General features: G+C 40.2%; 1 protein-coding gene across 1 annotated transcript; it reads right to left on the bottom strand.

Moving 5' to 3' along the window:
* Positions 1-2,799: 2,799 nt before the first annotated feature.
* On the bottom strand, positions 2,800-3,344 carry LOC126284580 (uncharacterized). The gene is made up of 2 exons (XM_049983644.1): positions 3,160-3,344; positions 2,800-3,073 (listed from the first exon to the last, which is right to left on the bottom strand). The coding sequence occupies exons 1-2, from the start codon at positions 3,342-3,344 to the stop codon at positions 2,800-2,802; spliced, it is 459 nt and encodes a 152-aa protein (XP_049839601.1).
* Positions 3,345-13,007: the final 9,663 nt, after the last annotated feature.

Below are 13,007 nucleotides of genomic sequence, written 5' to 3'. Positions count from 1 at the left end.
TTAAAGATTCTGGCCTCTGAAAGAAAAACTAAAGTACTGGAAGAAGAAAAATGCCAGTAACATGTGATTTTTTCCTGTGACAGTGGATTTTTGTAATTTTTTGTGCTGTGTTGTATTCTAGTTAATGTATTAAAGTTGTCTTACAGTTCAAATTGTTTCTCTGTGTTTGCCCTCTTAATGATGACTGCTACGATTCTAGTTGTTGTCTGTCTAACATCTGCTTTCTGTCTAATATCTGCTTACAGCGTATTTGCTCTGGACTAAGTGTCATCCAATCACTTAAAATTAGAATTAATTCACATATAAAAACAGGTTAGCAACACTGCAGTTTACACAAGTAAGCTACATGTCAGTTGCAGGACTGCAGGTATAAAGTCAGGTGCCAATTTCTACATAAATGACTTAACAATGAGGTAGACTGTTAATGAAACAAAATAATAGTAATAAAGCATCCTTGGTACTCTAACTTTGAAACACGTATGTGCTGTAACAATGCTGTGCCCAATGTAATCATGTTTTGCATTATTTATACCAAAAATATCCTAACATATTAAATTATGAGGAAAAGTGCTCCAAATAATAACTTTGTGCACGCCATTTTCCCAGTAATACTCTGCACCTGGTAATGTTTATAATGGGAACCTATAACTTTTATTACAATTCAGTTTCAAGTGTGGCATTTTGAGAAATACATCGCTGTGATGGGCTCTCGTTTCTGCAAAAGTAAGCATAGCATATGTGGCTTTCCTAGCCACACCACTTGGTATTGTGTATGGTGGAAACCTTTAACATTTATCACGACAGTATTTGCAGAGAGGCACTATTGAGTAATACATTGCTAATATGGGCACTATGTGGCTTTTCTAGCAATACTTTGCACCTGTTAATGTATATAATGCCAGCCTATAACTTTTATCACAAGAGAATGTGTAGCAAGAGATTTTCAGTAATGCATTCCTATGATGGAGCATTGTTTTCTGCTATAGTAATCATAGCATGTGTGGCTTTCTCAGCAACACTCTGCGCCCGCTAATGTTTATGATGGCAACCCATAACGTTTGCGAGAACTGTATTTGTAGTGAGGCATTTTTCAGTGGCACTATGCAATGACAAGGAATTCCCTACTGTAAAGGTGAGCATTAAATATGTGAAAAAACTGCATCAATATCAGTGACAGAGTGAGGAAGGCAGTTTTCCTCAGTAATAACATAAAGTATGACACTTCTTACCGACAACCCACAGCATTACGGTTCCCTTTCACATCTTCTGAAGTAGCACATTCATTAACTAACTGTTGCTCTTGCACTGATCCCCAAAGTATTAGACACTGCTGATAAAATTCCATTGTGTTTTGTAGCAAAGATAACTTGGTTTTGGTGGCAATTTCTAAACACAAATTTGTCTTCAATTTCATGTATTTTTTGATACCATACATTTGTACATCATATTGTGTAAAGTGCTGCTACAGGTATGACTGGCTAGAATTCACAATGTAATTCTTTGCAGAACCTTATAGCCACATACACTTATGTTTGAAGCAAATCAAATTGTAAACAAAGAGTAGTGACTTATATGGAACCAATTTAACAAATAAACTATCCCAAACTGACATTTTATGTTATTACTCAAATGATTATTTATTTTGTGCCTATGTGTTTACTGCATATTCACAACTTTAAGCTAATCTAGGTGATAAGACTGCATTAATAGTGAGCAGAAGTGCAGTAAAATAATCTCTAATCTGAAAGTTTCTAATAATAAAGAATGTGCTCTTTTAACATTGCAAAACTGTTGGACCTTCATATATTTGTTGTTACAGTAGAAAATTTAAGAGATGTTTAGGATCTATAATACAAAACTATCCATTATATTTTATTCCACTCACTTTTACTCTCAAACTCTGTAAATGTAATGGAGTCATTTGTTCTCAAATTTAAGTACATACCCAGAAACTGAACATGTATATAAATAACAGTAGTGCATTGCTTTCACAACCAATGTGATATGAGAAATGTATCTTTAATAATGAATTATCAACCGTTCCACACTAAAAATATATCTCAGAAAAGCAGCAGCTGGTTAATTGTCTGTTGGCAGCACAGACTGTCCCTGGCACGCCACATCCTCAAATTTCTCATCACACATCCAGTTCAGTGAGTAGTTTTATGTTCCTTAGATAGCAGAAAAAATAGATTACATGCTGAAATAATCGGAAAAATTGAAAATACGGCGAAATCCCGTAACTATAATCATATTTTTTCATTCTGAACAATGTCTCAATTTATTTTAGATTATCGGAAATGTTCATAAATTATAGCACGGCGAACTCTTTTTCCAGGTAAGTATCATCAAGATACATCTGTAGTCCAGGTAGCACAGGTTTGTTATCTTCCATGTTGGGATCTCTCTTATCACGTAGCTGATTTAAAAGTCTAGAAATTTCTGGATCTTCTGGTGGTTCTTCACTGCTCGTACTCCTCGCAATATTATGGAAGACAGCCGTACCCACAATTATTGACATTGCTTTCTGTGGATTACGTCTTATTCCTACAGATAATATTGGAAATCTTCTCTTCCACATACCATATTTTCTCTCAACAGTGTTTCTAGTTTTAATATGAAACCTGTCATATCGATGTTCTGCTTCATTTTGCGGGTTTAAAAGTGTAGTTAACAAGTAGGATCTAATGCATAGCCACTATCTCTCAGTAAGTGACCTTGCGGTATTTCTCCGTTTTCAAATTGACCTTTGCGAGCACAGTTGAGAAATATGGTACTGTTGGGCACAGAGCCCGGCCATCAAACGACAATATCTCTTATTAACAAATTGTGATCACTAATGGATTGACAGTTAAACGAAAAATATGATTTCCTATTGCAGAAAAGTTCTGCATTATGCCCTCCAGGAGACAAGGTACCAAGAACGCCAGGAAATCGGTCCAATTGACAAAAACCATACATCACAGAGCACACTTCTTCTCTTCTAGGAAATTTTATAAAGTGTGGAGAGATTGATGCTATGATGTCTGATACATTACTGATGATTCGTTGTGCTGTTGTACGATGTACATTACTGTTTTCCCCAATAAGAATGTGAAAGTAATCAAAAGTCTGTTTATCGGCGAAATAGGGTTATTCCGATCAATAGCAAATTCCAACCTATCATTAATTTGGTTTAATAACCACCGCACTGTTTCTTTTGACAGACGAAATCTCTCTTCAAACTTCCTGTCACCATAATCTTCAAAAGGGTTTCCCCTTTCCACAATCACTCTAACACGGTTTCGGTCACGATTTAAATGGAAATGGTCCATGCCGTCCATAACATCAAAACGCGCCGCCATCTTAATAGCGTATGCTTCTAAAACCGCTGTTATGTCGAGAAAACTGGGAAAGAGCCACAGTTAAATATAACCACAGTCGATTCCCTCGTTTAACTTACATCGACGTTGGTGCACCAGAATTTTGCGCAGAACAGGATTATATATCGACTTATCTGTGGTTAACTGTTGATTGTGATTGTTGCACTCGGCCATATGTTTTATTTATTGAGGTAAAAAACAAAATAAACATCATTCAGTTCATATTATTCAATTAGAATAAATTTTATAATTTTAATTTAATTTTTTAAGTTAGTTTTTTGAATGTTAAAGTTTAATTGAATAATTTATTTTTTAATTAAAATGGAGATGTCGTTTTATGGGTATAGATACATTTTTGGTTGGGGGATATGGCAAAACGAGAATCTTGGTTTATATCCTGAAATTTTGAATCGATGTGCTCTTTGAGCCAGAAATATCTTGTGTATACTACTGTTGGTTCTGGAGGTGTTGATAACATCTGAATTCCTAAAACTCCAATGATCCCTGGACGCTCTCCACAGTTGGGCGATCCTCAGTGGCAGATCGAATCAGGCTGCTGAACTGATGCGAGTGCTGGAATACATGGCGACAACTAGCAATGGATGACTCTCTGGCCTAGGGCGCTGTGTGTGGTCATCAGGAAATAAGTGTGTGAGATGTATGAGTATTTCAGCGATCTCCAACATCTAACCATGACAACTACTATAAAGTGGAATGTGAGGGAGTATTTCCAAGACATCCACAGCTGCTGGTTTAGCAGGTATCCACTACTTTGTTCAGGACAAAGGAGGGATTAGTGTAGCGTATGACAGACGCTACCTACTTCTTCTCAAGTGTCTTTTGTGTGTGAGTGTGTTTGCATAAGTTTGTTCACACAAACAAGAAGTAATCACTGTGTGGTGCTATTGGACCAGCTGTTAGCGATGTGATAATGAGCTTTTCCACAAGACATGTTTAGCGCGATCTGTGTCTGTGTAATTACATTTCATGAAGGTATTCCTTGTTGATCAGAATAGAAAAAGCGCAGCAATTGTTCAAAAATTCTAATAATTGCTTAAATAAACACTGTTACACATATTTCTTTATCTACCAGAAGTTGTCTCTACAAATTTCCATACACTGCAACCCATTTTCCACCTATCAGCCAATCAACTGAGTCTTTTAACCACCAATTTCCAGTTGGAGGAGGGCCCAGTGGCCAAGGGGATTTCCCATTGAGGAGGGGTTAATTATTTGATAAATTTAATTACTTAATTCATTTGCTATCAAAGGTGTTCTTGTATTGGCGAGAGGATTTCTGAGAGGGGTGGAAGAAGAAGAAGGGGAGTGAGAGAGGTAGGGGGTTTCTCAGAAGGACAGATTATCGTCATTGGGTCATAAATCAAACCCCAGGGGCTATAAATCAGTTAACAGAACAGTATGTTAAGGGGAGGGGTTACATGGAAAACCGCTTAGCAGAACAATAGACTAAGGTCATAAATCAATCAGCTGTCACAGTTTCATTAATTTTCAGATAAATTTAATATCAAAAGTACACCAGATCTGGCTGCACTCTACAACCCCAGCTAACTGGTACCTCCTATGCTTAAAGTTGTCCACAGTGCAGAGTGCCCACTGATGAACTGTTTGGCTGACTTTTCAAGCGTCCTTAGGGACAGAGATACCCTTGCAGCTGACAGTGGAAGGCCCTGCACAATCTGCATGCTTGACATGAAGGAGTGTGTTGTACATTTGGTGGAAGTAACCCACTGGGATGATTAGCAGCATCAGCAGAAGGAGTACCTCACTCTCTTATCTGGTGGGGTGCTTCATGAACACTTGCTGTATGTGTATCATCTACAGTATATTCAGGCCTTAAGGACACTGAATCATGTCAGCTTGGGATTCTGTCAATGGCTGTTGCAGAAATGAGTTGCAGAGCCACTGTTCACATCCAAGATTGTATATACCAATGACACAGCGTTCACAAGAGATGGTGTTGTCAGTTTCCATAACCAACATGTGTGGGCAGATGTAAATCCCCAAGCAGTTTACCTAAGAGGGCATCAACACTGGTTCTCAATCAATACATGGGCAGGCATACTTACTGATAGATCAATAGTCCCATATATGCCACCACAAATGTTAACTGGGGCACATGATTTGGACGTTCTCATTAATGTATTGCCTACTTTACTGGAGGCTGTGCCATTGCACCAACAAATACAAATTGGTTCATGCATATGGTGCACCAGCGCACTTTCATCACAATGTGCATGAACATCTGATTCACACTTTTCAGGACTGCTGGATTGGTTGGATGAGTCCACACCTTTGCCTGCTCATTCCCCAGGCTACAATCCCCTAGACTTTTTTTTATGAGGACACTTGAATCTTGAAGGAACTGGTGTACAACACTCCAATCAACAACACACTAGTGTCTCATGACTTCAATGCATGCCAGCAGGTAAACAACAGCGGGATATAGTTCAAAGGGTGCATCATTCCCTATGGTGGAGGGTAGGCAGGGGGACACTATCATGAATGGATGCCACATTGAACTCCTCCTGTAAACACTTGTTGATTGCAGAAAGTGTGCATTTCCAGACCCATGTTTATTGGATTTATTTTGCTTGTTTCGATGAGTACTACTGCCTCTCAAGGTATTTGACACGTCTTTTATTTCTATGTATGTATGTAATGTGTGTGTGTGTGTGTGTGTGTGTGTGTGAGAGAGAGAGAGAGAGAGAGAGAGAGAGAGTGATGACTCACATACAAGCAAGATTTTAGACGTTTTGTAGTATTTTGAGGGTCATTCAATTTTGTTACATGCTTTATCCAATTAATTCTTGTATCAACCACCTGCGGTGGCTGCAGGTTCGAATTCTGCCTTGGGCAGGGATGTGTGTGATGTCCGTAGGTTAGTTAGATTTCAGTAGTTCTAACTTCTAAGGGACTGATGACCTCAGATGTTAAGTCACATAGTGTTTAGAGCCATTTGAAATACCAGAATGGTTTCTTAAAATGGAATGATAAAGTTTTTACTGGCATTCGAAAGCTCTTGAAAAGATGATTGCTATGAGATAATCGTTGTTTGTTATATAATCCTAATGTTGTTTATTTATTTGTCCATGAGTTCTTGTGTGGGTAGACATACTGCACAGTAAGATGTTGTACATCATCTAACACAGTATTGTTTCAGTCATTATAAAATATTGTTAGTTACATGTGGTTTCTATACATGTTACTGGTACATTATTAGTTTTTGCTCCTGTGCTTTCGATTATTATTGATATTGAGACATTAATCTTTATCGAAGAACTCTTTTAGGCTATAGAAGCAACAGTCAATTAGATATTCCTTCACAGCAGCTTTGAATCCTACAACACTGTTTACCAACTGTGTGTTATTTGATAATTTTCTAAACATCTTTCTTCCAAGATCGATAATGCCATTTTGGCAGAGTTTAGCTTTTACTCAGCATATATGGAGAACCATATTTTGCATTTTGTTTTGATTGTATATATTTTCATTTTTGAGGAAGAGTGCAGGATTTGCAGTTGCATTATGTTTTGTGAATAGTATGGTTTCATATATTTGCAGGCAAGGAAATGGGAGGATCTGTAGTTTCTTGAAGAGAGGCTTGTAAGATTTTCTTTGTGTGGTACCTCCATTCATTCCTTTTAGGATTCTGAACAGCTAAATGCTACTGGGGAAGCTCCACAGAAAATGACTTCCTACTTCTAAAGTGACTGAACATTTGCGTAGTACACAATTTTGAGGCAGTCCTTACTGCAACAGTTTTCAAGGATCCTAATCACAAAGCAGGATGTGCTCAATTTTTTTATATGGTTGTCGTTATGAGTCACACATCTGACATTTTACTGGATCCAGATCCCAAGAAATTTCGTCTGGTTAACTCTATTCACTGTTTTGTGTGACCATAGGCTTCATATAGTTTGTCGGACCTGTTCCTTAGCACTATGAAAGTTGAGTGCTATAGTTTTTCGTCATTTATGATTTGCATATTGTGTGTAAATCAGTCTGCTATGCTATCCATTGTCTTTGTTTTGTTTTCTCGTAGTAAGTTTTCAATATTTGCAGTAATGAGCAAGCTTGTGTCATCAGCAAACTGATAAGAATTTTGATAATTTACATTGTTTGTAAGTCATTTACCATAGTGGCCTGAGCTCCCAGTTGGTGCACATCGACAGCGCAGAAAGATACGTATATAGCTTCTTTTCTGTGTTTACTTCGTAGATTCTTACTTAAATTGCGTGTGAGTTTCGTATAGGAGGTGTAATTTCGAGTTTTAGTTACTGTAATCGTAAATCCAGACAGATTGTAGTGCAGTTGTTAGGCATTTGTACAGGTTAGTTCATACATTCTTTGCATGTTTCCCTTGAGTTATCTAGGCACGGACTCATGTTTCAGTAACCGTTGTTCAACATCGATTAGAATGGACAGGGACTGTGATTGCTATGTTCAGATGAGGGCTGAGTTGGCATCCCTTCACTCACAGCTGAGGCGGCGCTGACTACGGTCGCGCAACTTGAGGCTGTTGCCAATGGGCACCACTTGGGTATCACGGGAATGTCAACCTCATCTCGTCTGTCCCCAGATCGGTCTGCCATCGTGGTTGCCCAGTTGCTGCCCGCAGTGGGGCTGAGCCCTCGCCTGTGGTTGATTGGGAGGTCGTTCCAAGGCGTGACAGGCAGCGAAAGACGTCCCCAGAGGCTGATCAGAAAGCCTCCCCGCTGCGTCTGACAAACGGGTTTCAGGTACTGTCTCTGGCTGAGCCAGATGCAGCTACCTGCTCTGTTTCAGAGGATCATTCTCAGATTTCAAAGTCCGGGAAATTGCAGAGGGTGGGCTTATTGGTAGTTGGGAGCTCCAATGTTAGGCCCGTAATGGGGCCCCTTAAGGACATGGCGGCTAAGGAGGGGAAGAAATCCAGTGTGCACTCTGTGTGCATTCCAGGTGGAGTCATTCCTGATGTGGAAAGGGTCCTTCCGGATGCCATGAAGAGCACAGGGTGCAGCCAGCTACAGGTGGGGGCACATGTCGGCGCTAATGACGTGTGTCGCTTTGGATCTGAGGAAATTCTCTCTGGATTCCAGCGGCTATCAGATTTGGTGCAGGCTGCCGGTCTTGCTTACGAGATGAAGGCAGAGCTCACCATCTGCAGCATCGTTGACAGAACCGATTGCGGACCTTTGGTGCAGAGTCGGGTGGAGGGTCTGGATCAGAGACTCAAGCGGTTTTGCGACCGTGTTGGCTGCAGATTCTTTGACTTGCGCCATAGGCTGGTGGGGTTTCGGGTTCCGCTGAATAGGTCAGGAGTTCACTACACTCAGCTGGCGGCTACACGGGTAGCGGAGGCTGTGTGGCGTGGACTGAGCGGTTTTTTAGGTTAGAAGACCTTGGGAAAATACGGGGTGGGATGCAATCTCAAAGGGTGCATGGCAAATACAGGACGTGCTTAGATCAAGGAACAGTCGGAATTGTAGTTGTGCTAGGAAAGTCCCTGAGCTTCAAGCGCTAACAGAAAGGACAGAAGCTGAAATCGTTATAGGTACAGAAAGCTGGCTAAAGCCTGAAATAAGTTCTGCAGAAATTTTTAAGAAGTCTCAGACGGTGTTCAGGAAAGATACATTAGGCAGAATTGGTGGTGGTGTGTTTGTGTCTGTCAGTAGTGGTTTAGCTTGTAGTGAAAGTCAAAGTAGATACTCAGTGTGAATTGGTATGGGTGGTGGTTATACTTAACAGCCGAACTAAGTTAATAATTGGCTCCTTCTAATGACCCCCAGACTCCGATGATATAGTGCTGAACAGTTCAGAGAAAATTTGAGTCTCGTAACAAATAAATACCCCACTCATACGGTTATAGTTGGTGGGGACTTCAACCTTTCCTCGATATGTTGGCAAAAATACTTGTTCAAAACCGGTGGTAGGCAGAAAACATCTTCCGAGATTGTCCTAAATGCTTTCTCCGAAAATTATTTCGAGCAGTTAGTCCACAAACCCACGCGAATTGTAAATGGTTGCGAAAACACACTTGACCTCTTAGTCACAAACAATCCAGAGCTAATAGAGAGCATCATGACTGATACAGGGATTAGTGATCACAAGGTCGTTGTAGCTAGGCTCAGTATCGTTTCTTCCAAATCCACCAAAAACAAACACAAAAAATTTTTATTTAAAAAGCGGATAAAGTATCACTAGAAGCCTTCCTAAGAGACAATCTCCATTCCTTCCGAACTGACTATGTAAATGTAGACGAGATGTGGCTCAAATTGAAAGATATAGTAGCAACAGCAATTGAGAGATTCGTACTTCACAAATTGGTAAGAGATGGAACTGATTCTCCATGGTACACAAAACAGGTCCGAACGCTGTTGCAGAGGCTCCAGAAAAAGCATGCGAAGTTCAGAAGGACGCGAAATGCAGAAGATTGGCTAAAATTTACAGAGGCGCGAAATTTGGCATGGACTTCAGTGCGAGATGCCTTTAATAGGTTCCACAACGAAACATTGACTCGAAATTTGGTACAAAATACGAAGAAATTCTGCTCGTATGTAAAGTACACAAGCGGCAAGACGCAGTCAGTACCTTCACTGAGCAGTGCCGATGGTACTGTTACCGACGACTGTGCCGCTAAAGCGGAGTTATTGAACGCAGTTTTCCGAAATTCCTTCATCAGGGAAGACGAATGGAATATTCCAGAATTTGAAACACGAACAGCTGCTAGCATGAGTTTCTTAGAAGTAGATACCTTAGGGGTTGCGAAGCAACTCAAATTGCTTGATACGGGCAAGTCTTCAGGTCCACATTCTATACCGATTAGGTTCCTTTCAGATTACGCTGATACAATAGCTCCCTACTTAGCAATCATATACGACCGCTCGCTCACCGATAGATCTGTACCTACAGATTGGAAAATTGCGAAGGTCGCACCAGTGTTTAAGAAGGAGTAATCTATCGAAATACAGACCTATATCATTGACGTCGGCTTGCAGTAGGGTTTCGGAGCATATACTGTATTCAAACGTTATGAATCACTTCGAAGGGAACGAGCTATTGATACGTAATCAGTACGGTTGCAGAAAACATCGTTCTTGTGCAACGCAGCTAGCTCTTTATGTGCACGAAGTAATGGCCACTATCGACAGGGATCTCAAGCTGATTCCGTGTTTCTAGATTACCAGAAAGCTTTTGACACCGTTCCTCACAAGCAACTTCTAATCAAGCTTTGGGCCTATGGGGTATCGTCTTAGTTGTGCAACTGGATTCGTGATTTCCTGTCAGGAAGGACGCAGTTCGTAGTAATAGACGGCAAATCATGGAGTAAAACTAAAGCGATATCAGGTGTTCCACAGGGAAGCGTCCTGGGACCTCTGCTGTTCCTGATCTATATAAATGACCTGGGTGACAATCTGAGCAGTTCTCTTAGGTTGTTCGCACATGATGCTGTAATTTACCGTCTAGTAAGGTCATCCAAAGACCAGTATCAGTTGCAAAGGGATTTAGAAAAGATTGCTATATGGTGGCAGTTGACACTAAATAATGAAAAGTGTGAGGTGATCCACATGAGTTCCAAAAGAAATCCGTTGGAATTCGATTACTCGATAAATAGTACAATTCTCAAAGCTGTCAATTTAACTAAGTATCTGGGTGTTAAAATTATGAACAACTTCAGTTGGAAAGACCACATAGATAATATTGTGGGGAAGGCGTGCCAAAGGTTGCGTTTCATTGGCAGGACACTTAGAAGATGCAACAAGCCCACTAATGAGACAGCTTACACTACACTAGTTCGTCCTCTGTTAGAATATTGCTGTGAAATGTGGTATCCTTACCAGGTGGGATTGACAGAGGACATCGAAAGGGTGCAAAAAAGGGCAGCTCGTTTTGTATTATCACGTAATAGTGGAGAGAGTGTGGCAGTTATGATATGCGAGTTGGGATGGAAGTCATTAAAGCAAAGACGTTTTTCGTCGCGACTAGATCTATTTACGAAATTTCAGTCACCAACTTTCTCTTCCAAATGCGAAAATATTTTGTTGAGCCCAACCTACATAGGTAGGAATGATCATCAAAATAAAATAAGAGAAATCAGACAAAACAGAAAGGTTTAGGTGTTTGTTTTCCCCGCACGCTGTTCGGGAGTGGAATGGTAGAGAGATAGTATGATTGTGTTTCGATGAACCCTCTGCCAAGCACTTAAATGTGAACTGCAGAGTAATCATGTAGATGTAGATGTCGATGTAGGTAGGATACATGGCAGTGGTCCCAGTACTGATCCTTGTGTCATTAGCAGACTGATAAGCATTTTGATAATGTAGGGTTGTTTGAAGGTCAGTTATGTATAGAAGGGATGGCAGTCGTCTCAGTACTGATCCTTAGGGAGCACCGTGTTTCATGTCTCGGTAATCTGATTAATGGTTTGTAATTTTGTTCCATTCACTGTATTGTATTTCCACTGTTTGTTTACATTCATGAAGGTATAAAATGACCAAGTCATTAGGTTTGCCATTAAATCATACCTTATTACAACCTGTTTCAACCTATCACTCCATCTACTTTCTATCATCCCTTAACACAGATTCATGTCAATTTACAGGCAGATGATTCTCTTTCCCAGGAAAGCATCAAAAACAACAGTCATCTTGCATGTACCACTAGTATCTCAACAGACATACAGTGTAATGTTGTGGAAAAGCCATGCAGCAACTGTTCTGTAAGGTATTTGTTAGCTGACACTGTGTGGTTGTGATTGGTGGAGAGAACAGAGAAGCACAGTGTAAATACTGTTTGTTGTTGTTTAAAACACCTAAACAGTCTTGCATAGGCTCAAACAAACGATCCATTCTGTAGTTGTGCATTTCAGTCCCCCAGCTGATAATACATTATTTAGCTAAGGACACTACAAAAATCTGTAAGGTAGTTGCCGATAACTTGGGGGTCACACCTGGGCTTGTGATCCGACCCATGTAATTTTATTACCAAAATTTCGTGCTCATCCACACTAAACATTGTATTCCAGCATTTGTATCGCTGTTGACGAAAAATGACTCTTTCTGTGGTTCTCAGTGCTTCCTTGTCAACTCATATTCCTCTTATTGTCACATACTTGTTCCTATGTATAATAATTTTCTGCACCAAGCAGAAGACATGCAAGTACTCCCTCATTCCCCTCAATTTCCCTGAATATTTGTGTATTTTTCCTCAATTTATGCGTATTTTCCGTCAATTTTAGTAGTTTTATCGATTTTATGTCACTTCTGCCCATGCGATCATAACATCACTTCTCGCCACATGTCCTAAAATTGCTTGTAAATGTAAGACAGTTGTCAAAACCTAGCGGAAATGGACTATTTTTCTGGTCAGACGGTATAGTATAGCACTATAATGAAATGCATCCACTCAGTTCCAATCACATATTCTACAGCTGCAGTGCATTCAGCCTGTTTTCTGTATGTCTGTGTCTGAGCCTATGTCACAGATGGGTCCCATGACTCAGTCGTCAAGCTGGTGGATTCACCTTCAAACACAGAACACATCTCCGGTCATAGCGCATGGTGGAACCATCTTTGAACCCTATACCTGATGTAGCGTATTATGGATCCACATACGAACATCGCTCCAGATATAACATGTGTGTGC

Source organism: Schistocerca gregaria, chromosome 1 (genome assembly GCF_023897955.1).
Source record: "Schistocerca gregaria isolate iqSchGreg1 chromosome 1, iqSchGreg1.2, whole genome shotgun sequence".
NCBI lineage: Eukaryota > Metazoa > Arthropoda > Insecta > Orthoptera > Acrididae > Schistocerca > Schistocerca gregaria.
This window is presented reverse-complemented; position numbering and strand designations above follow the sequence as displayed.

Excerpts from the sequence above, each read along its gene's own strand:
- LOC126284580 (XM_049983644.1), bottom strand. The coding sequence starts at position 3,344 with ATGGCGGCGCGTTTTGATGTTATGGACGGCATGGACCATTTCCATTTA. Across the intron at positions 3,074-3,159 it reads TTAAACCAAATTAATGATAG|TAATGTACATCGTACAACAG; the intron begins GTTGGAATTTGC and ends TGGGGAAAACAG.